The sequence below is a fragment of the Trachemys scripta genome, chromosome 4, assembly GCF_013100865.1.
Source record: "Trachemys scripta elegans isolate TJP31775 chromosome 4, CAS_Tse_1.0, whole genome shotgun sequence".
Lineage (NCBI taxonomy): Eukaryota > Metazoa > Chordata > Testudines > Emydidae > Trachemys > Trachemys scripta.
This window is the reverse complement of record NC_048301.1, coordinates 136,562,945-136,588,575: the sequence shown is the minus strand read 5'-3', so window position 1 is coordinate 136,588,575 and position 25,631 is coordinate 136,562,945. Positions and strand designations below refer to the sequence as shown.

The 25,631-nt window shown below is 48.0% G+C and overlaps 1 protein-coding gene across 1 annotated transcript in view; it reads left to right on the top strand.

Moving 5' to 3' along the window:
• IPO9 (importin 9) overlaps window positions 1-25,184 on the top strand; it is a 182,091-nt gene extending 156,907 nt beyond the window's left edge. Inside the window, 4 exon segments of the mRNA XM_034768831.1 lie at window positions 6,428-6,547; window positions 11,026-11,127; window positions 12,578-12,654; window positions 24,065-25,184. Coding sequence (XP_034624722.1) covers window positions 6,428-6,547; window positions 11,026-11,127; window positions 12,578-12,654; window positions 24,065-24,175 — 410 coding nt within the window. The 3' untranslated portion in view covers window positions 24,176-25,184.
• The last annotated feature ends 447 nt before the right edge of the window (window positions 25,185-25,631 follow it).

Below are 25,631 nucleotides of genomic sequence, written 5' to 3'. Positions count from 1 at the left end.
TGCTATATAGAAAACAGACATTTTTTTTTATTGGAACTTGCCCAAAGTTAGCAAGATTAATATACCTATTAATTGCTTTACAAATTCTTGTTTGGGTTTGGGAACTTTGTTCTTACACTTCTAATTTAAGATTAGGGGAAATTAGAAGGCTCATGAGGTATGGAGCCCTTCACTGCTATGTCACTAGATCAAATTCATTCCTAGCTGAAGGACCTAAAATTGATACAGTTGGAGTGCTTGGTAACCTCTGTGAAATGAGCTTTCAGTGGACAATATTGGTAATCACAGTAGAGGAAATGAAGGACTGACTTGCCCAATGAGACTGAAGTTACCACCACTAGGTGGTAGAGGAAACTTTACATCAGGGGCATGGCTCATGGGAGTGGGGGGCAGCTTAGTAGAAACTTGCACTATGGTCATGCTCTCCCTAAAGGACTTCAGTCTCTAGTGCATTCAGCCCAGCATCTTTAATCAGCATTACATTTAATTTAAAATAAGTGTTTCTCCTGATAGGTTGGGAACCCACTGGCCTAGACCATTTACCATTGTGGGCTGCATATGCAGCTCTCTGTGTTGTGTGGGCTTCATCCACATAGTATACATACTACCTCTGCGGCCCTGAGGATGTCACATGGGCTGCAGCTGTGTGCTAATTGGGCCCTGCGGGCTAAGAACCACTGGTCTAGGCTTTTTGGTGTGTTTCCTTTGTAGAGATCTGTAGTAGTAATTGTATTGTGATAGGCCCTAGTGGCCCCTGCACTCAGTTGGGGGAGGGCACTACACACCCATGAAAAAATGTTCCCTGCCCTGCAGAGCTCTCTAGCTAAGACTTCAGTCCTGCACCTTATTGTTCTGGGCCCAAGGATCTGCTCACAGGTGACAGGATTGAGATCTTAGAAAGTAATAGGTGGAGTGCATTGGGGAATACAGGATGTAGGCAGCAGTTGCAACACACTTGCTGTCTCGTCACTGAAAAAAGATACAGGAATTTTGCCCAGCAAGTGGGCAGATGGGGCCTAGACGAAGGAGGACCTGGTTAAACTGCTGGTACTGGAGCAGCTGTATGAGCAGTGCCCATCCGACCCGAGGTTGTGGTTGAGGGACAAAAAGCCCAGAGAACCTATGACACACAGGGCGGCTGGCCGATGAGTTTGTGAAGAGCCAGTCAGGGAGTGGCAGGGAGGAGTCCCAAAGGAACAGGCCCGCCGCGATGCAGAGAGAGTGTCACCCTGGGACCTCCCAGAGGGAACATCCGGCGTCAGGGACAACTGACCGGTTCGAGGGGACCAGGGCACTGAAGTGACGCTGGCCCGGCCCGAGGTGGTAGCTCCAGATCAGGTGATGCCCAACACCTATCTAACCCTGACGTGTCGGCAGAACCCCATTCAAGGTGCCCGTGGCGAGGGTACACCTGAAGTGGGGGGCCAAGGAGGGCCCCAAAGAAGTGGGGGTGCACCACCATTTGCCCACTGAGGTGCTAATGTGGGGGGGACCTGGAGGACTGGCCAAGCAACTCCCAGGGTGCCCTGGTCGCGACCCATAGCCAGAGTCGGCGAAGGGCACTGTGCCCTGACAACGGGGAGGGTGCCATGCCCGAGGCGCAGGACTCTAACCTGGTGGGGAGGGAACGCCCAGGGACACAGCTCAGGGAGGCTGGGCCTTCAGACCCAGCCGGCGAGAGAGAGCAGGTGGCCATCCCTGTCCCAGCTGCTGAGTTCCAGGCCGAGTTGCAGAAAGATCCCTCCTTGCGGAAGATAAGGGACCTGGCCGACCTTAGTGTGGTACCAACCGTGGGGAGAGATGGCTGGAAAAGGTTCCTGTGGGAGAAGGGGTTCCTGTACCGAGAATGGGCTCTCCCAGGGAAAATGTAGTCGGGGGGGATCAAGAGGCAGCTGGTGGTACCCCGGAAGTATCGCCGCCAGCTGCTGTACCTCTCAGGGCACCAGGGAACCTGGTATACCCAGCAGAGGCTGCTACGGAACTTTTACTGGCCTGGGGTCTTTATTACCATCCGACAGTACTGCCGATCCTGTGACCCCTGTCAGAGGGTGAGGAAGGCCCGGGACAAGGGGAAAATGGGACTCTTGCCCATCATAGAGGAGCCTTTCCAGAGGGTGGCCAAGGTCAAAAGGGGTGCTCTGAACCAAGAGAGCCCGAATCACAGACCTCCAGACTGGAACGCTGGGAGAAGACTCCAGCCCAGTTTGAATCCCAGGGGTATTGGGGGCACGGGCCGCATAAGCCTTCCCACATGCGAACTACGAGTGTCATCGAGCACACCCATCCTAAGGGGGGGCATGAAACTGGAAGGGCCTGGTGTAATTCTCACCAAGGAATGGGAGGGATGTTGGGGCATCCATGGGAACGTGGGTAGGTTCTAACTTCCCCAGGTCACTGGCTGAAGTGACCCCGCTCAGTTCGGTCTCAAAGGGGGGAGAGATGTGAGAACTGGGACTGTTCTTAATGTGGTCTTTGAATGCTGAGTGGGGAGTGTGGCTAGGACGGTCTGCATTGGGGAATGGGAAACTGGCCTTGAGGGAAGATACCTGAGCATGTAACGTGAGAACCCAGGAGGGGGCTGGGGCCAGGTGACACTTCTGCCCGGGAAACTGAACAAAGGCTGGGGGAGAGACGCTGGAGGGAGTGGAGGTTTTCAGGAGCTGGCTGGTAATGGAGGGAGCCCAGACGGGGCTCTGCCCCTCCCCCCCCAATGGGGCTGTGGTGCCCTGGGACCAAGAGATGGACCTAACTGAGGGGGTCCTGTTGGCTGTGCCTGCAAGACCTGTCTTGGACTGTGTTCCTGTCATCTAAATAAACCTTCTGCTTTGCTGGCTGGCTGAGAGTCATGGTGAATCGCAGGAAGCCGGGGGTGCAGGGCCTTGTGTCCCCTCACTCCGTGACAAATTGTTTGGACAGTTTGTTGTTTGGTAAAGTAACGTTGATTTTTGTAGTGTTTCTGCCCCTGTGTTTTAGTGAGAAGGGGTTACTGCTCCAGGGTGACTATGTGTTGGCCAGGTACTCATTTGAATGACATGTGATGATGCCAGCTTCTGCTCCCATGGAAGTCAGTGGCAAAACCCTGATTGGTTTTAATAATGGTAGGATTAAGTCCCTAAATTAAAGATTGGGTTTGGGACCCAAATGCTGATCCTTAGCATCATTCTAGACTGCCAGGCTAAAGCAATTTCTCAGCATTGCTATGTCTGAGTTACTGTCACATGTCACAAATGTTCATTAGACCCTGTTCTTTAAGTGAGGCCCTGACTCGTTATTTGAAGCTTTCAATTTTATCCACTTTACAATCCAAGTCAGAAACTTTACCTTTATTCCAATATTTAATCCAAATAGAACTCCCTTTTTTAATTATCTAACAATCAAACAGAACTCTTGAAAATCTGGTTATTACTTAAACCTTTTCCCAGTTCTTTTTGATTTTTTGGGCTTGATACAGAATTAGTAAGTATTTTGGGTCCTTCCGCTATCTTTTTTTTTTTTTTTTTTTTTGCCTTCAGAGTTTTTGTTTCATGCATTAGTGTTGCATAACCATGAAGAGGAAGGTGGGCATGTAAGAATTGAATGTGTACAATTGTTAAATTTTGATGTAACTTTGGTCCTGCTCGGTTTGTTGTATTTAAGAGGTTTATTAATCTGAAACTAATGTCCTAAAGAGCGTTCAGATGAAGCAATTGGCTACACATTTATATTACCAGTAGCACCTGAGACCCCAACTGAGATTGGAGCCCAGTTGTGCAAACACATAAGAAGAGTCAGCACCTGCCTCAAATAGTTTACAATGTAAATAGATAATACAATATTACTTCTACTACCGTACCCTTTATCTCCATTTTACAGATGGAGAACTGAGATGCATTTGTTCCATCATTAGTTAAAGTCTCTTTCTTGAGGGCAACTCTTCAGTATTTGCCCTTACACTTTTTACTGGTGTTAGGCAGTTAATGGAGTTGAAATTCAGATTTGGTTGATACAAGATTTTGTCCTCCAGGTGCTTCATCAACTTCAGACAGAAAACAAGAATTTTCAAAAGTGTCTAGTGACTTTGGGTGCCTCAGTTTGAGGCTGCCCCACTGGAGATGTATTATAGGAGTCCGACGTTCAGAAGTGCTGATTGCTTGACCCCTTGTGTGGCAAGTTGGGTTCCCAAAATCACTAGTCTCTTTAGAAAATCTTAGCTTAATAAAATTTAGTCAGTAATTGTGATGACAATCAAACATTTTAATATTGGTGAAATACTGAAGTCCTCCTGTATTGTATTGTACAAGCAGCTGCAGTGCAAGCTTCTTACATGCTGCCCTGCCAGCGCAGCTCAGCCTTGACTTTATGTACCGCATTTAGAAGTAGGATATTGTTTTTGTCTTTATTTATGAAGAGGGGACTTGTAGGACATTCTACGTAGACTGTCAAGCAGTTTTCCAATAGTAATATAGATACTACTCCAATGCAGTATAATTCCAATAATCTTGTTTTAAGTTATAGATTGTTAAGCTTTTGGAATACAGTAACTCCTCACTTAGTCGTCCCATTTAACATTGTTTCATCGTTATGTTGCCGATCAATTAGAGAACATGCTTGTTTAAAGTTGCACAATGCTCCCTTATAACGTTGTTTGGCAGCCGCCTGCTTTGTCCACTGCTTGCAAAAAGAGCAGCCCATTGGAGCTAGCTGGTGGGGGCTTGGAACCAGGGTGGACCGGCAGCCCCCCCTCTCAGCTTTCCACTCCCCAAGTTCCCTGTGCGGCAGCTGCAAAGCAGGCTATCAATTGCTGGGCAGTTCAGCTGTCCTTCCCCCCGGCCACTGCCATGTGCTGCTCCTGCCCTCTGCCTTGGAGCTGCTCCCAGAAACCTCCTGCTTACTGTGCAGGAGGGTGGGGGGAAGTGGTGGGCCAATGTCAGGGTGCCCCCCATTCCTTTACCCCATCTCCACAGAGCGGAGCAGGGGAACACATGACAGGGCTCAGAACCGAGGGAGCTTGCTGGCAGCAGCCGCTGTCTCAACTTGCTGATCTACTTAAAAAGGCAGTGTACTTAGAGTGGGGTCAGCATACTCAGTGGGGGCAATGCGCGCCCCTCTCTCTCTCTCTCTCTCTCTCTCTCTCACACAGACACACACGGTGCCATGCTGTCTCAACTTCCTCCATTTGTGCTGCCTTGTAGAGTGTGAGGCTACATTAACAACGTGTTAATTCTTGAAGGCTCAGCCAAGTGTTAGTTCATCATTTAGCAGTAAGGCATTCCCTGGGAAATATCCCACCTTCTTCCAACCTCTGACTTCACCACCACAACCAAGCTTCACAATCATCATTGCTGTGTACAGTATTAAATTATTTGTTTAAAACTTTGTGTGTGTGTGTGTATGTGTATGTATATATGTGTGTGTATATATATATATATATATATATATATATATATATATATATATATATAGTGTGTGTGTGTGTGTGTCTTTTGTCTGGTGAAAAAAATGTCCCTGGAACCTAAACCCACCCCACCCCCGTTTACATTAATTCTTATGGGGAAATTGGATTCACTTAACATCGTTTTGCTTAAAGTAGCATTTTTCAGGTTAACATAACTACAATGTTAAGCGAGGAGTTACTGTGGTTACTACTTTTGTTTTGTCTGTACAGTCCCTATTGCACAGGTGCCCTGATTCATGATTGGGGCCCCTAAGCATTACTGCAATACAAATAATTCATTACTTTGGTGATTTGACCTGGACTGGATTTGAACTAGTAATCTAGATCTGGAAGGCTCTGTATTCCATGACCTGGCTTCTGAGCCATATTTCCGGCCAAGGAAATATTTACATTTTAAAATAAATGTTGAACACAGTTCTTGTGGCCTTTAAGAAACCTGTTTCAAGGACCGTTTGATATGTCTTTTGAATTCACAACCTGAGATGATATAAAGAGTGGACATATGAGCAACATGAGAACTGTGTTTGCCACCAGTAATGCCCATAGGGAAAGAAAAAAATGAAGTTGGAAAGGCTAATAGCTTTAACCTAGTTCTTCAATGTTTGGCCTGTCAGTCATTTAATGAACAATAATCATCTTTAGTTTTGTCCTGGACCCTTAAAGTCCCAGTGTGATTGCTAATTGACTAGTTGAAGTTTCAGATTGTCCTTGCTTAACTAACATAACGTACTATTACACCTCAGTGTTTTCTTAGTTCAGAGGATTTGACACTTGCCTTGTTTATATATATGTCCAATGGTGCCAGAATATCTGCTCAATGGTAGTAGTTGAATGCAGCTCTCTGAGAAGAATATTTTCATGTAAAAGTATAGTTCTGTTCAGTGAACATTTCCAGCATGTATTGAAACAGGATTGTTTTAGTGGCTTTGAAGATTCTTATTTAGTTTGTTAAAAGGCAAAGTTATCTATGTATTCCTTCCTCTGGTCTTACAGATCCTGAACGCTGGACAAACATTCCATTGTTAATAAAAATCTTAAAATTAATAATAAATGAACTTTCTAATGCAATGGAAGCAAATGCATCTCGCCAGACAGCTGCAGACTGGAGTCAAGGTACGATACTGGGGTGGCTTTCTCCTTTCAGATGGTGAAGAATGAATGGAGTAGCTGAGCTGCTAACAAAAATATGCAATCTCATTAAAATTAGCTACTTTACTATACTAGAGAATTGGAAGGTAGCAAATGTTGTACCTATATTGAAAAAGAGCTCTAGGGCGATTCGTGAAATTACAGACCAGTCAGCTTCACACGTGTTCCTGGTAAATTGGTCAAAATGATAGCTGAAAATAGAATAACTGATCTGGAAGATTACAGAATGGTAGGGTCTAACCCACACAGTTTCTCCAAAAGAAACTTGTGCTGCACTAATCTGTTAGAATTTTTTGAATGTGTCAAAGTAGTGGATAAAGGAGGAACCGCGCTGACATAATCTAAACTTTCAAAAAGCACATTGACAAGGTCCCGCTTACAAGGTTGCTAAAGAAAATAGTTATAGGGCAAGGCGCACAGTATTATTTTTGATCTAATACATGGTCAGTTTTCATCATGGCACAAGGTGAACAGCAGCATGCCTCAAGGTTCTGTGCTAAGACTCGTTTTTAATGAAGATCTAGAAAAGGGGGTGAGCAGTGAGGTGGCAAAATTTGCACGAGTCACCCAAAATTATTGAGATCTCACTCAGCCAGAAGGTATTTGCTGGATGCAGAAATGACTAGATGAATTTATCTGGCCTCTGTTATTTAGGAGTTCAGATTAGATTATCCTAAGAGGTCCCTTCTGCCATTAAAGTCTGTTATTCTGTGGCCCATTTCATGTCCCTAAGCCTGGTTCCCTGGAGTGGGGGGAACCTTTGGACCAGATACTGGTTCCCAAAACCATGTTCAGCTCTAATCGGTCTCAGAGTGGGAGCTAGTTGACACAGCCCATTACCATGGAAAAGTGTGCATTTCCATTGGTGCCAAAACAGGTGACTCGGGGCTTCCCCAGTGTTGGTTTCCAAAGAACCCTTGGCCTCAGTGCCTGGACCCTCAGAATCCACCTTAGAATGGCATTAAGACACTGGTGCTGACCCTTTTCCCTGGCTGCCAGCACATAAGACCAAGGTACCAAATGGGTGCTGAATGTTCCTGATGGGTATCACTCCAGTCCTGTGTTTCTGCTTCTGTCTGCTGCTCCTCATACCAAGGAAAGTAGGAGTAAGAACAGGAAGGAGGACCCCTGAACAGAACCACCCTAGAAAGAAACAGGAAAAGAGGCATTCTCACATTTCCTTAATTCAGAGGATTGCACCTCAGATTTGAAGACACTAATGCTAGGGGTCAACTTGACTGGGAATGCCTAGGGACCAGAGGTGTGCACAAAGGGGGGGACAAGCAGGGGCACGCCCCCCTCATAATCTATGTCCCTGCAACCTGGGGAAGGAGGAAGCAACAGGGCGGCTGGCTGCCAGCTGAGCTGCTCCTCTCCCCACCCCTACAGCTGTTGCTTCTCCTTCCTTGCTGCTGGAGTCCTACACATTGACTCTGCCGCCACTCCCCAACTAACCTCCATGGGCAGTCTGCAAAACAAGCAGCAGTGGTGGGACTCCAACAGCAGGGAAGGAGACGCAGCAGCTATAGGGTTGGGGAAAGATCAGCCAGCCGCCCTGTGGCTTCCTCCCTCCCTGGGTTGCAGGGACATGGAGAGTGAGCTGCTGCCTCCGCACTGCTGGGCATCCTGAGAAATCTTGGGGGTGGGGTCACGTGAGCCTTTCATTTTTGTGTGTCTAACGTGCCCCTCCAAAAGTGGTCAGATTTAAATTCCTCCACATGCCCCTACTAGGGACTCTCCAAAGGGCTTTTTATGTGCAGATTCAGTTATCCTCCCCCTTCAGAGTAGAGGTCTCCCTCCCTAACTCTCTAAACTACGAAAAGGTTCAGAGAAGAGCAACTAAAATGATTATGGATTTGGAATGGGTTCCATATGAGGAGAGATTAAAGAGACTAGGACTTTTCAGCTTGCAAAAGAGGAGACTAAGGGGGGGGGGATATGATAGAGGTATATAAAATCATGAGTGATGTGGAGAAAGTGAATAAGGAAAAGTTATATACTTGTTTCCCATAATATAAGAACTAGGGACCACCAAATGAAATTAATGGGCAGCAGGTTTAAAACAAACAAAAGGAAGCTCTTCTTCACACAGCACACAGTCAACCTGTGGAACTCCTTGCCTGAGGAGGTTATGAAGGCTAGGACCATAATAGGGTTTAAAAGAGAACTAGATAAATTCATGGAGGTTAAGTCCATTAATGGCTATTAGCCAGGATGGGTAAGGAATGGTGTCCCTAGCCTCTGTTTGTCAGAGGGTGGAGATGGATGGCAGGAGAGAGATCACTTGATCATTACCTATTAGGTTCACTCCCGCTGGGACACCTGGTATAGGTCACGGTCGGTAGACAGGATACTGGGCTGGATGGACCTTTGGTCTGACCCAGTATGGCCGTTCTTATGTTCTCTATGGTCTGACTTTCTGGCAGGAGTTTATATTTATAATTAGGGCCCTACTAAATTCGTGGTCTATTTTGGTCAATTTCCCAGTCAAAGGATTTAAAAATAATAAGTGTCATGTTTTCAGCTATTTAAATCTGAAATTTCACGGTGTAGTAATTTTAGGGGTCTTGACCCAAAAAGAAGTTGGGAGGTGGAGAGGGAGTCCTGACGTTCCCCTGGTGTTATCTGGACCGGTGATCTCCTAGGTCACTCCAATCCTCGACTCTCGGAACCAGCCTTACCCTGCTCTGCTGTGAGAATCCCCACTCCCGGGCTGTTCAAGCACAGCCTCTGGCATGTAAGCTGCTCCCAGCAACGTGACTGAGCACTTTTGGCCAGCCGCTGCTTGGATTGTGCAACCGAATGACACTAGCCGATATCTCTGGTCCCAGACACAACCCTAGGAACCTCAGTCTTGCAGTGTCCAGTTATGCCGGCTGGACACTGCAAGCTTATATGAGTAAGAAATTGATATGTACCAGGCTTGTTATCCCAAGGGGAGTCTCTGACACGCTTCAAACCAAACGCACTGCTTCAGGTAGAATAAACAAACAAATTTATTAACTATGAAAGATAGATTTTAAGTGATTATAAGTCAAAGCATAACGAGTCAGATTTGGTCAAATGAAATAAAAGCAAAACGCATTCTAAGCTGATCTTAGCGCTTTCAGTGCCCTTACAAACTTAGATACTTCTCACCACAGGCTGGCTGTTTGCCCTTTAGCCAGGCTTTCCCCTTTGATCAGCGTTTCAGTTGCTTGGTGGTGGTGTCTGTAGATGGAGGTGGAAGAGAGAGGAAGAGCATAGCAAACGTCTCTCCCTTTTCGCATGTTCTTTCTTCCCCCTTGGCTTTGCCCGCCTCCCCCTTCAGAGTCAGGTGAGCATTACCTCATTGTAGTCCCAAACTGACCAAGGGAAGGGGCATGACTCACTCGAGAGTCCAACAGATCCTTTGTTATTGCCTAGGCTAGCGTCCTTTGTTCCTGTGAGACTGGGCTGGGTTTGTCCCATACATGCCCTGATGAGGTGTGAACTGCCCCTCTGCTCCTGGAGAGTTTTGCCTTGGCTTGTTTTAAGCCATGAGGACACATTTTCAGCCTCATAACTATATACATGAAATTACAGCCTATAACATTACTATAACAACAATGCTCTGTGCATAATGAGCCTTCCGAAGACACCCGAGATGACAAACTTTGCATTGGGTACCACACTATCATTTTATAAGGATGAACATGGGGGTGCAGAGTGTTCCCCCCCCCCCCCCCCGAGGCACAGAGCGTCACAGGCGGGAGGTCACAAGGTTATTGTAAGGGGGGTTGCAGTACTGCTATCCTTACTTCTGAGCGGCTGCTGGCGGCAGTGCTGGTTTAGAGCTAGCTGTGCAGTTGGAGAGAAGCAGTTGCTGGCCAGGATCCCAACTCGAAGGTAGAGCCACCGCTAGCAGCAGCACAGAAGTAAGAATGGCATGGTATGGTATTGCCACCCTTACTTCTGTGCTGTTGCCTGCAGAGCTGGGCCCTCAGTCAGCTGCCAGCGCTCTCCAGCCGTCCAGCTCTGAAAGTGGGGCAGAAGTAAGGGTGGCAATACTGCAAACACCCCACCCCCCCCAAATAACCTTGTGACCCACCCACCCCACAATTCAATTTTGGGTCAGGACCCCCAATTTGAGAAACACTGGTCTCCCCTGTGAAATCCATAAAGTATAGGGTAAAAGCACACACAAGACCAGATTTGACGGATGGAGACCAGATTTCACAGTCCGTGACACATTTTTCATGGCCAAGAATTTGGTAGGACCCTATTTATGCCTGGATTCTATCCATTGACTTTAAAGATATAAGCATGCCAATACACTGGCTTCTCTGATCTGTACACATGGGCATAATTCATTTCTGCTCCTGTACTGTTTAATAAGGGACTGCGTATTCTGTGGGTAATGTTTATCCGTCTCGAACTGGTATTTTCTATGTGGCTTTAAGATGCTTTTTTTTCATCAACAGATGACTCCAATGATATGTGGGAAGATCGGGAGGATGAAGAGGATGAAGATGAAGGTTTAGCTGGACAACTTTTATCAGATATTCTTGCCACAAACAAATATGGTAAGCAGAACAGTTACGTTCACTGTTCAAAAGGTCAAATTGCGTAAAGAACATGCAGCTCTGAAAGTTACATTTCTCTTGACAGCTGCTCAGTATATAGTATGGAGGGCAGGGAAATAACCTGGAATGGAAGACACGGGAAAAAGGGAAGAGCAAAAAATACATCCTGGAACAGAGACTGTATGTTCATAGGCTAGAAGATATCAAATAACAGAGCACCTTTTGAGGCTCAGGGTTTGTCTACACTTAAAATGCTACAGCAGTATAGTTGCGCCACTGCACTGCTTCAGCATAGACACTACCTGTGCTGAGAGAAGGGATTCTCCTGTCAACATAGGTAATCTACCACCCCAAGAGGCTGTAACTAGGTCAACAAAAGCATTCTTCCATCAATGTAGCGCTGTCTACCCGGAGACTTTGGTCAGCTTAACTGCGCCACTCGGGTGTGGATTTTTCACATCCCTGAGCAATGTAGTTTTGCTGACCTAATTTTCTAGTGTAGACCAGGCCTCAGTGAGTCTCAAGTACTAATTCGGCTTCACAACACTGTCATGAGGCAGGTATAAATATGGTTTACAGATGGGGAAACTGAGGCTCAGAGGTGAAGTCACAAAATGAGAGTCTGAGAACTGAATAGAACCCAAATTTCCCAACTAAGTCCTGTATTCTTGTAGGAAGAATTTGTGTGTGATCCTGAAGTGATAGGTATTTAAAGGGAAAGGGAGCTGTGGCTATATGATCTGGAGGGTTAAGGAGAAAAGGTAGGTGTATAATTTGAAGAGAGAATCTTACTTGGTACAGCTAAGGCAAATTAAATGAATTGTTTCGCTGCACTGGCAGAAGCATAGGAGACTGAAATCTATCATGATGCATTAGATCTGCCGCAGATAACATGGCAAGACAAATTCATGTAGGTAGCTTTAATGAGTGGGAAACTTATCCAGGTTCTTTTGTAGCCCAAGGAAAACTTTCTTCAACCTTACCATGTCTCAGTGAGAGAGGGACTTGTCTCAATATTCAATGGAAGTGTTTCCTGTGTGACTGTAATGCATGAAATGTAGCTAATGAAGGATGTATTTGTGTCAGGTACTGAGGTGGTAAGCCAAGGGTATCTCAGTTTGGAGCAATTAATTTCATGCCACAGTACAAGATCACTAATGTGTGCACATGTTTGTACATATAAGGAATGACAAACACCTGTGTTGTGCTACTTGGATTCTTGTCTCAGCTGTGAGACAAGGCTCCTGGCCCTCCTTATTCTGCCATTCTTCACTGCCCTCAGTTCTGTTTTATTTAAAATAAAAGTTGCTAGTTCCTTTTAAATGGAATTTTTATCCAAAATTACACTTCCTTGTTAAAATCTCCTGGAGTTAGGGGCCTAGTGAGATGCATCCTGAAATAGTAGCCAGCTTGTCTTTCACTATAAACACCCGTGCTTTTGTGTTGCCAGATGAGGATTACTATGATGATGATGAAGAGGATGATCCAGATGCATTAAAGGACCCCCTTTATCAAATAGATCTACAGGTGATGTATTAGAATGAGTTTTGCAATCTGATTCCTATTGCCTATTTATTCTAGTTATTCATTATATTTTACTTTCTTATATAGTATCTCTAACAAAATGTAGAGCCCCCTGAGCACTGAAAGGAGAGTACATTCTCTACTTTTATTCAGTTCACTGGAATTGCTCTGGAAGTGCCAGAGGATGCATATTACTATTATTTGTATTACTATAGCACCTAGGCAGGGACCCAGAACTCCATTGTTCTGGGGGCTGTGCAAACAGAACAAAAAAACAGCCCCTGCCCCAAACACTTTCCAGTATAAGACCAGAGACAACAGATGGATACAGACAGACAGGGGAGCACAAGGAAATAATGGTCAGCCTGGTGGGCAGTGGTCTCAGCACATCAACAGCATAATTTAATTTTCTTCTTCGAGTGATTGCTCCTGTGTATTCCACAGTAGGTGTGCATGCTCGCCACGTGCTCCGGTGCCGGAAGTTTTCCCCTTAGCAGTATCTGTAGTGGGGAAGCACTGCTACAACCCCTGGAGTGGCGCCGATATATCGCGCCATAAAGGGGGCTGCGTGCTCCCCCCACCCTCAGTTCCTTCTTGCCGTCAGTGAAGGTAGTCGGAACTTGCTTCAGCCTTGGCTGCAGTGTTATTGCCTTAGTGGTATCCAGTTCACTGATCTTTCTTGCTATTGCCGGGCTCGGGGCATGCCCCGTGGCCCAGGCTTCAAGTTGTGCGACTCTTGTCGCAATTCTATGCCCCGGAGCGATCCTCACTCGGAGTGTCTTTGCTGTTTGGGCGAAGCTTACATTAGTGAGAAGTGTAAAATTTGCCGCTCCTTCAAGCCGCGAACAAAGAAGGAGCGTGAGCTCCGACTCTGAGCTCTCCTAATGGAGTTGGCATTGGCCCCGACCCCGCGCTGGGCACTGTGCCTTCAGTGCGTAGCAAAGCGCCTCCGGTGCGCCATCCTGATTCCACGTCCAGTACCGCGTCATCGGTGCGCAGCGAGGCGCTGTCGACGAGCCGGCACCGCTCCCCTTCTAAGAAGCAAGGGAAGACTCAGTGGCGCCGGGAGAAAGAACGGGGTGAGGCCAGACCCGTGTTGGGCAGCCCACGATCCCCATCGGGACCGAGACCTCCGACTCAGGTGAAGCAGAGTAGTCCGGTGCAGTCCACGCAGGCCTCTCCAGAGGTGAGGATGCCTTCGATGCCGGAGGCAGCTCAGGCCGCGTGCGACATCCTTATGGTTCCAGTGCCAGGAGTGCCGCCTCAGTTGGGCCCCCAATCCTGTGGAAAGCTGCCTTTAAGTACCCATCAACCTTCTCCGGACATCTCCAAGGTTGAGGCGCCATCCCGGCTTGAAGGGCCGACCCGCGGACCGAGGCGTGTCTCCATACCGCAAGCTGGGTCGTCTGCGAGTGAGCTTAACTCCTCCACTTCTGGGGACCGTAGAGCAGGTTCCAAAAGACGTCATCGCTCCTCTTCGAGCTGTGCCCGCAGGGACAGGTATCATTGTCGTCGGCACCGGAGTTCATACTCCGGCACCTGCCATGGAAGGCGCCAGGCTCGGAGTTCGTCCCGTGAGTCCCAGGCACTGAGGCGTCGTGGCCTTGGGCGCCGGAGAGAGTACAGGGACAGTACCCCCTACTCCTATCTGTCCTCCTCCAGAGGCTGGAGACGTCATGTTCGGGACCGCCCCAGTCATTCGTACGGCACCGTCCGTTCGTCCTGAACCTCTGCTTCGGCACGCAGCCATCCCTCGTCAAGCTGCTCGGTGCCGCAGGACCAGCTATCCCTTCCAGGCCCCCTCTTGTCCCAGGGCCAGGCTGTTCCCTGGCAGGGACAGTGGTGCCAGTGGGCACCGTGGCCCCAGGCACCAGCACAGCTGGGACCCCACTCCGTGGCGGGAGCGTCCCAGGCCCAGCCGACGGCATCACCTTGGCACTGTGATGAAGCAGTGGGCACCGACCTCCGGCACCGGCTCGGGCCCAGGGTCAGGATGTTGGACTACCAGTACCGACGACACCGCAGCACTGACCTCCTCGGCACCGGATGACTCCGTGGCTGCCCTTCCTCCTGTCTCTCAGGAGGATTTCAAAGCTCACCAGGAGCTGCTCAGGAGGGTGGCATCGAACCTCCAGCTCCAGGCTGAGATGGAGGAACCCTCAGACACATTGTTCAATGTCCTTACCTCCTCGGCGCTGGGGCGTGTGGCCCTCCCGTTTCATCAGGGGATGGCCAATATTACCACTGGCCTTTGGCAAACCCTGGCCTCCCACAGCCCTATCTCCAAAAAGGCCAAGCGAAAGTACTTTGTGCCCTCAAAGGGGCACGAGTACCTCTACTCTCACCCAGCTCCGAACTCTCTAGTGGTGGAGTCCGTTAACCACCGGGAGAGTCACGGCCAACCCGCCCCCACCCCCAAGGACAAAGACGCTCGCAAGCTGGACTCCTTTGGAAGAAAGGTTTATTCGTCTGCGAGTTTTCAGCTCAGAGTGGCCAACCACCAGGCACTCTTGAGCAGATATGATTTTAACCTTTGGGGGTCCCTTCCCAAGTTTGACCCCTCCCGCCACGAAAAGGACAGGAAGGAGTTCCGGGCCCTGGTGGATGAAGGTGCGGCAGCGGCTAAAGCAGCACTCCAGGCGGCTTCCGATGCGGCAGACATGGCCGCCCATTTGATGGCTGTGGCCGTCTCCATGAGAAGGGCATCCTGGCTTTCGCTTTCTGGGCTATCAGCTGAGTCCTAGTCAATCATGCAGGACCTGCCATTCGACGGTCGGGCCCTGTTTGCAGACCAAACAGACACGCGTCTGCACGGGATGAAAGACTCCCGTACCACCCTGCAGACGCTAGGCCTGTACGTCCCACCGGCCAAGGACAAGCCCAGGCCTCTCACCTCCGCTCCCCAGGCTCGGTACAGATATGAGCCCCCGCCTAAGAAGCAGCAGGAACAGAGGCGTCGGTCACAACGCCAATCCCGTTCAGCCCCTCATTCGGGGCCCTCTAAGGCCAGGAGGCCAGGGAAGCGGCATTTTTGACTGCTTGCGGGGGGTCACCTGGCCTGTTGCCAGGTTAACCCTCCCAGTTAATAAAGTTCAGGTTTGCCAATCGTTTACCTGCCTTCCGTCTGCAGTGGTTCCGTATCACTACGGACCGCTGGGTCCTCAACACTGTATCCCTGGGGTACAGGTTGCAGTTTGTTTCGCCCCCTCCCAGTTGCCCTCCAGCCAGGGAGTCGGCGGGGGACCCAGAGCATGCGCTCCTTCTAGATCAGGTGGTACAGCGCCTCCTCTCCCTGGGAGCCGTGGAGAGGGTACCTTGGGAATTTCGGGGCAAGGGATTCCATTCCAGGTATTTCTTCAGTCCATCCTCGATCTGCAGAAGCTCAACCAGTTCTTGGTTCACTGCAAATTCCGCATGGTGTCCCTAGCCTCTATTATTCCTTCCCTAGACCCGGGGGATTGGTTTGCAGCGCTGGACCTCCAGGATGCCATCCACATTTTCGAGGGTCACAGGTGCTTCCTCTATTTCATGGTGGGTCAGGACCACTACCAGTTTACGGTCCTCCCCTTTGGCCTCTCAATGGCCCCCAGGGTCTTCACAAAGTGTATGGCGGTGGTAGCGGCCCACCTCAGGAGGAGAGGGCTGCAGATCTTCCCCTACCTGGACGACTGGCTTCTCAAGGGCAAGTCCCAGGTGCAGCAGCAGATAACCTTCCTGCTACGCATCTGCTCAACTCTAGGCCTAGTGGTAAACGAGGAAAAATCCACGTTAGTACCCGTCCATCACATAGAATTCATAGGAGCGCTGCTAGATTCCCAGGCGGCCACAGCCTCCCTCCTAAGGGACAGGTTCGAGGCACTCAAAGACCTCATCGCCTCGGTCACGGCCTTCCCGGTGACCACGGCATGGGTGTGCCTTCAAATCCTCGGCCACATGGCTGCATGCACCTTGGTGGTGTGACATGCCAGGCTCAGGATGAGACCCCTTCAGCTCTGGCTGGCCTCCCAGTACTTGCAGGCCAGAGACGACCTAGACAAGGTCATCACGATTCCGCCAACGGTGGTGGCAGGTCTGCAATGGTGGTCTCTCCCGAGCAATATGCTCCAGGGGGTTCCCTTCCGCGATCCCCCTCCCGCACTAGATCCAGTGTCGGATGCCTCGGACCTGGGCTCGGGGGCCCACGTGGGGGGCCTTCAGGACCCAGGGGTTATGGTTGTCCGAGAAATTCGCCCTACACATAAATGTCAGGGAACTCAGGGCAGTGTGCCTGGCGTGCGTGGCTTTCCGCCAGCGTTTACAAGGGAAGGTGATCAGAGTCCTCACAGACAATACCACTGCAATGTATTATATCAACAGGCAAGGGGGCACGCACTCCACGGCCTTATGCCAGGAAGCCCAGCTCCTGTGGGAGTTCTGTATAGTCCATGACATCTTCCTCCGAGCGTTCCACCTGCCCGGTGAGAGCAACACGCTCGCGGATAGCCTGAGCAGGGTGTTCTCACAACAACACAAGTGGTCTCTACACAGGGAGGTAGCGGAGTGGATCTTCCTACAGTGGGGTACTCCCCAGGTGGACCTGTTCGCCACCGCCCAGAATTGCCTGTGTACCAAGTTCTGCTCCAGGGTGGGAGAGGGCGAAGGGGCCATGACAGACGCGTTCCTGCTCAGTTGGTTGGGGCCCCTGATGTACGCCTTCCTGCCCTTCCCCTCATAGGCAGGGTCCTACAGAAGCTGAAATCAGACGGGGCAAGGATTATCCTAATAGCCCCGGATTGGGCCCTTCAACATTGGTACGGGACCTTACTGCAACTCTTGGCAGCCCCCCCTTGCAGGCTGCCGCTCCACCCGGACCTCCTCTCTCAGGATGGAGGTCGTCTCCTCCACCCCAACCTGACCCCGCTCCACCTGACAGCGTGGATGGTCCGTGGCTAGATGCGGAGGAGGGGAGGTGTACTGAGGCTGTTAGACGGGTTCTGCTTGAGAGCAGGAAGCCGTCCACACGGAGGTCCTACCTGGCTAAGTGGTATTGGTTCTCCATATGGGTGAGGGAGAGAGGTTCCTGCCCCGCGTCTGCTCCGCTCCAGCTGGTCCTGGATTACCTCCTGTCCCTTAGGACCCAAGGGCTGGCGCCCTCTTCGATCAGGGTGCACCTGGCAGCCATCTCGGCTTTCCACCCTCCGGTGGCGGGACAGTCCGTGTTCTCCCACCACATGACTTCCAGGTTTTTAAAGGGTTTGGACAGAGCGTTCCCTTATGCTAGACCCCTGGTTCCACCTTGGGACCTGAACCTGATACTGTCATGCCTCACGAGGCCTCCCTTTGAGCCCTTGGCCACGTACTCCTGGTCCCACTTATCTGAGAAAGTGGTGTTTTTGGTGGCTATCACCTCAGCCCGCAGGGTTTCGGAGCTTAGGGTGCTGACCTCTGAACCCCCATATACGATCTTCCATAAGGGGAAGGTCCAGCTTCGCCCGCACCCGGCCTTCCTGCCAAAGGTGGTCTCCGCATTTCATATGGACCAGGACATCTTCCTGCCAGTCCTGTGTCCTAAGCCCCATTCCTCCAATGTGGAACTACGCCTGCACATGCTAGATGTGCGTAGGGCGCTGGCCTTTTACTTAGGCCAAACAAGGCCATTCTGGAAATCCCCTCAGCTTTTCATCACATCGGCCAAGCGCATGAGAGGGCAACCGGTTTCCACCCAGTGGATCTCCCGCTGGATTACCTCATGCATACGCACGTGTTATGACCTGGCAGGGGTTCTCCCGCCTCCTATAGAAAAGGCTCATTTGACGAGAGCTCAGGTCTCGTCGGCTGTCTATGTGGCTCATGTCCCTATTCAGGACATCTGCAGAGGATGTAATCCTCTGTCCCCACCACCTCATCACACTATGCGATCGTCTCCCAAGCAAGGGATGATGCCGGGTTTGGTAGGGCGGTGCTCCGCCCAGTTAACCCTTAACACTTATTTAGAACTCCTACCCACCTCCGTCAGGTATAGCTTGGAGTCACCTACTGTGGAATACACAGGAGCAATCACTCGAAGAAGAAAGGACAGTTACCTGTTCCGTAACTGGCGTTCTTCGAGATGTGTTGCTCCTGTCTATTCCACATTCCACCCTCCTTCCCCTCTGTCGGAGTTGTCTGGCAAGAAGGAACCGAGGCTCGGGGGAGCACGCAGCCCCTTTATGACGCGATATATCGGCGCCACTCCAGGGGTCGCAGCGGTGCTTCCCCACTACGGATACTGCTAAGGGAAAAATTTCCAGCACCGGTACATGTGGCGAGCACGCACACCTACTGTGGAATAGACAGGAGCAACACATCTCGAAGAACGCCAGTTACGGAACAAGTTAACTGTCCTTTCTTTGTCATCAGGGAAAGGAGAGTTTTTAGGAGGGATTTGAAGGAGGCTGAGGTAGCTTTGCAGATGTTTATGGGGAGTGCCTCCCAGTTGAGAAGGCAGCTGGAATAAAACACCAAGGCTCTTGTTTGCAAATTTAACCAGTGGGCCATGGAGGCTGGCATCGTGAACCAGCTGGAAGCAAGCAATCAGCTTGATTGCAATTGAGAGGTAAGGAGGGTGGAGATAAAATCCCTGAAAGTGAAGACCAGCAGTTTACATTTGATGCAATAGAGAAGGGGGAGTCAGTGGAGGGATTCAGAGGGGTGATGTGGTCAAAGCAACAAGCTAGGAAGAAGAGGTGCTTTCTATGACTTACCTCTGCTGCAGGAATGACCTATGACTTAGAAATGTATTTTTTTTAAATAAATTAAAATTAAATTAATGGAGATATCCCATTTCCTAGAACTGGAAGGGACCTTGAAAGGTCATCAAGTCCAGCCCCCTGCCTTCACTAGCAGGACCAAGTACTGATTTTGCCCCAGATCCCTAAGTGGCCCCTTCAAGGATTGAACTCATAACCCTGGGTTTAGCAGGCCAATGCTCAAACCACTGAGCTATCCCTCAATATTTTTTTATATATATTTATATATATATATATATTTATATATATATATATATTTATATATATATAAAAAAATTTTTTTTGTTTTTTTTTGAGGGATAGCTATATAATATTTTTATGTGAAAGATAGAAATTGGATTTGAGTGAATAAACCTTGTAGCATATAGGAACAAGTGTCTGTGCTAGAAGTCAAGTGCTCAAGTTAAAAAAAAAAAAAAAAAAAAAAAAAAAATGCTAAAATCAAGGCTGCATGTGCAACATTAATTCTGGCATAGTTTGTCTCTCTGAAGCTTGGTTAGGTCCCTCTGTAGCTCCTCAGCTTTCTCTGACTTAATTATCCTAAAGAACTGTCATCTGAAAATTCTGCCAGCTCACTGTGCCCACCACCCTCTTTTCTAGTTTGATATATTAAACATTGGGCCTACTGTGGAACTTGGAGGCACTCGGCTGTTAACCTTTGTGATTGATTCATGACAGTACTTTGCCTCTTGCCCTGAATGCTTAGATTCTTTAATAGCCTGTTAGGATGGACCTTATCAAAGACCTGTCAAAAGTTTAAATAAACTGATTCATAGATTTTAAAGTACAAAGGGACCTTTGTGATCATCTAGTCTGACCTGTATAACACAGGCCACAGGACTACCCTGAATTAATTCCTGTTTGAACTACAGTATAGATTTTTGAAAAAGTTTTTGGTTTTAGTTTTGGAGAATCCACTACAACCAGTGTTTAATTTGTTTTTTAAAAAAAATAAAAAGATCCCTGGTCTCAAGCAATAAAGATGGTGTCTGCCGCACAGCGTGACCTCGCAAGCATTGTACGTGTGAGGTCATGCCTTGCACGCCACCAGAAGAGGTGCCATGGCTGAGTCCCGGCACAAATTAAGCTCTGACCACAACCCTCGGTATGTTGTTTCAGTAGATAATTCCCCTCACTGTTAAAGATTTGTGCCTTATTTCTAGTCTGAATTTGTCCAGCTTCAACTTCCAGCCATTTAATTTAGTTAAACCTTTGTCTTCTGGATTGGAGAGTCCTCCTCTATTATCAAATCTCTGTTCCTCCTGTCAACTAGTTCTCTTGCATCCATTAATCTATTGACGTTTAGAGAATTCTAATAAATTAGTGAGGCACAATCTTCCTTTGCAGAAACTGTGCTGATTAGTCCCTATCATAGCATGATATTCCGAATGTTTTATTCTATTTTTAATTATGATTTCAACCAGTTTACCAGGAACAGAGGTGTAAGACTTTACGCCCAGTAAAGGCACCCATAGAATCACCCCCAGTCACCCAGAGAATTTAAGTACATTTGAGGTTGAGATGGAAATAGCAGACAGACTTGTTGGAAGTCTATGGGTAAAGATAAAAGGTTGTGGGGGTTTTTTGTTTGTTTGTGTTTTTTTTTAAAGAATGTCATAGTAGAGGTCTACTATAGATCATCTACCAAGGAAGAAGAGGTGCATGAAACTTTTTTTAAAACAACTAACAAAATCATCCATAGTACAAGACTTGGTATTGATGGGGGACTTCAACTACCCAGACATCTCTTGGGAAAATAATACATCAGGGCACAGATTATCCAACAAGTTCTTGGAATGCCCTGGAGACAGTATTTTATTTCAGAAGCTGGAGAATGCAACTAGGGGAGAGGCTGATCTCGATTTGATTTTGACAAATGGGAGGAACTGGTTCAGAATTTGAAAGTGGAAGGCAGCTTGGGTGAAAATGATCATGAAATGATAGTTCATGATTCTAAGGAATGGAAGGAGGGAAAACAGCAGAATAAAGAAAATGAATTTCAAGAAGATATACTTTAGCAAACTCAGGGAGCCGGTAGGTAAGATCCCATGGGAAGCAAGCCTAAGGGGGAAAACAATGGGAGAGAGTTGACAACTTTTTCAAAGAGATTAAGGGTACGAAAGCAAACTATCCCATCGCATAGGAAAGATAGGAAGTATGGCAAGAGACCACCCTGGCTTAACCAGGAGATTTTCAATGATCTGAAACTCAGAGTTCTACAAAAAGTTAAAACTATGTCAAATTACTTAGGATGAATATAAAAAAACACAAGTATATAAGGACAGAATTAGAAAGGCCAAGGCACAAAACGAGATTAAACTAGCTAGAGAAAGAAAGGGTAACAGAAAACATTCCACAAATACATGAGAAGCAAGAGGAAGACCATGGAGAGGGTAGGCTCAATGAGGGGGGAGGGGGAAGACAATAATAGAAAATGTAGAAATGGCAGAAGTGCTTCATGCCCTTTTTGTTTTTCACCAGCTATACAGGCAACTAAGTTTCAGGCATTTCCTGAATATTTAGTACTTGACTTTGTCACTTAACATTCTTTTTTATGGTTCTTTTCTGTGTAATTTCCTAGTTTAAAAAAAACAAACAAATAAGTTCTAGTACAGGGGTGAGCAAATTTTTTGGCCCGAGGGCCACATCTAGGTGAGGAAGTTGCATGCAGGGCCATGAATGTACGGCTGGGGCAGGGGTTTGGGTGCGAGAGGGAGTGCAGGGTGTGCGGTGTTCAGGAAGGGGCTCAGGGCAAGAGGTTGGGATGCAGGAGGGGTGCGGGCTGTACGAGTGGGCTCAGGGCAGTGGGTTGGGGTGCAGGAGGGCGTGCAGAGTGCAGGAGGACTCAGGGTAGGATGTTGGGGTGCAGCATGGGGCTCGGCAGGGGGTTGGGGTTCAGGAGAGTGCGGCATGGTGCTCAGGGCAGGGGGTTGAGGTGCGGGCTCCAGCCTGGCGCCGCTTACCTGGAGCAGCTCTGGGGTGGCAGCGGCGCGCAGCAGGGCTAAGACAAGCTCCCGGAAGCGGTCAGCGCCACATCCCTGGGGGAGACGGGGCGGAGGGCTCCGTGCGCTGCCCTTCCCTGCAGGTACCTCCCCCGAAGTTCCCCTTGGCTGCGGTTCCCCATTCCCAGCCAATGGGAGCTGTGGGGGGCGGTGCCTGCAGGCGAAGGCAGCGCACGGAGCCTTCTGCTCCTTTTTCTCTCTCCCCCCCCCCCCCCCCCCCCCCGGGGCCACAGTGATGTGGTGCCGGCCGCTTCCAGGAGTGGCGCGGGGCCTGCGGTGCCATGGGGGTGGCAATCCCACGGCTCGCAGGCCGTAGTTTGCCCACCCCTGTTCTAGTATGTGCAGCTCTCAACACAGGCACTTCAATTTTTAAAAAAAGGTCAGGGAATTTAACATTGAGATTGCTGCAAAAGCACAAGGGGACTGAGTTGAGATTGCATGGGAATCCTTAATTCTGGCATTTCCTGACTTTTGAGTACGTAGCTTTTCAACCTTAACATTCTTTTAATGATTTTTGGAGGCAATTTCTGAACTGAAAAAGATAAAACAAATTCCATCACATGGAACTGTATTGATCCCTACTTGGATCGTTAGGGTGTTGTCCTTTAGATCCATACCATAGAAACTCCGACTAATGGAGTAACTGATAGCAGTAGTGTGCTGCCATCCTCTGTGTGGACCTGCCATAACAGGAGGATGACACACACTTGGCCAGTGGGTTTCACAACTATTTGCCATGAGCAAAGAAAAGTATAGGTTGAGGAGTTCCAGATTCCTCCAGGTTCTACAGAGGAGTGTACTTTTCTGCCCCTGCACCCCCTCCAACACTGTCTCTGTGCTCCTATCTACCCCTATCCTGTCCCCGTCCTCTTCTGCTGCCTCCCCCACCAGGTCGTGTATCCACTGCATTTGCCCTTCCAGCTATTGTCCTCTTCCCCTCTGTTTTTTTTCTCCATCCTCTGTCTCCTCTTGTAACTCCCTTTCACCATGTTCCCTCCCCCTATTCCTTAGCCCTCTGCATCAGCCTGCTTTCTCCTCACTTCTGAGATGCTAGTGGGGGATGAAGAACAATTTGAAATTTTCATTAAGGGGAAACTAGGCAGGTATTTAAGAGGAGTATTAAGGTGTGACTGAGGTGTATTAAGTTGTGGAATAGTCTGGGAAAAGATGGAAGCTTTGTCATTTGTGACTTTTAGAACTAGATGTGACAAAATACTTTCTGCTTGAGAGGATAGTCATGGTTGGCTGGGAGATAGAGTGGGTAATCTGATAGAAAAGACCTACCTTTGAATCTAGGGAACAGATTGTAGCAGCACTTATCTCCACTGCAGAGACTACACAATGCTCAGTCTTGAGTGAATAATCTGACTGGCTCTGTGGTCTCTGGGCTACACCTTGGCTAGTGCTCTGGGACCACATTTGGCCTGGAGGCTGCACTTGGCCTGCCTGTTTGACATGTACTTTGAAGCCTAATGCAGCATGGCCTGTCTTGTCTGCTGAGCACAGTGCCCCTTTTCTTCCACTTTGCATTAGTGCTCGTTCACTTTGTCTTTTCTCATGTTATGCAATCTTTAGCTCCCAAAGTTAAGCAATGATAGATGTATTGAAAGATGTTAACTTGATTCCTTGTCGTCTTCCTCCTAGGCCTATCTCACTGATTTCCTGTGTCAGTTTGCACAGCAGCCTTGCTATGCAATGTTCTCAGACCATCTCAATGAGAACGAGAGAAGAGTGCTTGAGGCCATTGGCATATGAACCGTGCAGAGACCATATTGATCATATCTGGACAATATTTTTCTGGCTTATTCCATGTTTTGTGATTAAACATGAAACTTTTTCCAGTGTTCACCTATTGTTACAGATGTGATCTTCCTCATCACGAAGTATTGAGCCTTGTCTTATCATGACTCTGTTAAGGGAAGGATTATTGAGAAAGCTCCGAAGACTGAGCTTTGCACTCTGCTCTCACCAAGGGAACACTTTCGTTTTTCACAAAAAGCTTTCTAGGAGGTCCTTAAAATAATGTGTCCTTAAATATTTTTTAAAATAAACTTTATATTTGCCTCTGAAGAGCCACATAACTGAGATTCACAAACACGGTTGGACAGAACGAGGAAGGAATCAGGTCTTTTGTAGGTTGCTTGGATGTGTTTTGAGACTTTGGAAGTTTTGTCCCTCTTCGCACTTGCATAACACATACAGGGTAAATATCTTCATCTTACCATGTGACTTTTTTATAGAACTATAGATACTTTTATCAAAGAGATGCCTAAATGGTATGGAATCTGTTTACAAGAGTTTGGATGGGAAGCTGAAATAAAATTAAATGAACATCTTGTTTTGTACTGTGGGTGAGGGCTTCCATCTAGTCTCTAACATTGCATCAGTTCTTTGCTAAAGCTTTTGCATGCACATGCTGAAAGGAAGCTACCATTTAAATCTCAATTCTTGTGGAATGTGGCTACTGAAGACTGGTTTTACTGAACACAAACAACCATAATTTTTTACCAAAAAAAAAGTGTATATTTATCATTCTCTTTACTCCATAAAAACAATTATCTGAAATATTTTGCTTCCTTCACACTCCTGAGACTTGTATGAAGTGGGTAAGCTATAGTCCACAAATTAGTATGTGTATTTTTATAGGGTGGTAAAATAACATTACAAACTGATTTATCCATAAGTACATAGTGATGTATCTCACAACACCTCTTTGCCTTTTGTTCCCTGTTGGGGAAAATGAAAATAAAACTACTAAAATATATACACTGGTATTTTCTTTTAAAACAGATTTCTAGAAGGAAATCATTACATTTTCTACGTATTTTTATACGTATTTACCCTTTAAAACTTCTCCTTTAACTGTACCCTAGAGACTATTGGCCTCGTCTCATAGTAGTCTTCTGGGCAGGAGGGGAACCCTGTAACTGACTCTGCAGCTTCCATTTCCTTTTAGGCAGAATGAGAACCACTAAAACCCCTTTTCCTGTAGGGTCCATCAGGTAACTCTCTTCAGGGAATAATGTGCTGCATCTGCAAACCTTCCTTACAAGCAAGCTTGCCATGGAGCTCACTATACCTGTGCCAGTGTTGGTCTTTTAAATTGTTAAAGTGGGGGGAGCCTAATACAAGACTGTACTTCTCCCCACAGTTCCTCACAAAGCTTGTGTGACCTCAAGCCTTGCTGGTCTAATTTAGGAAGTGGTTCTTC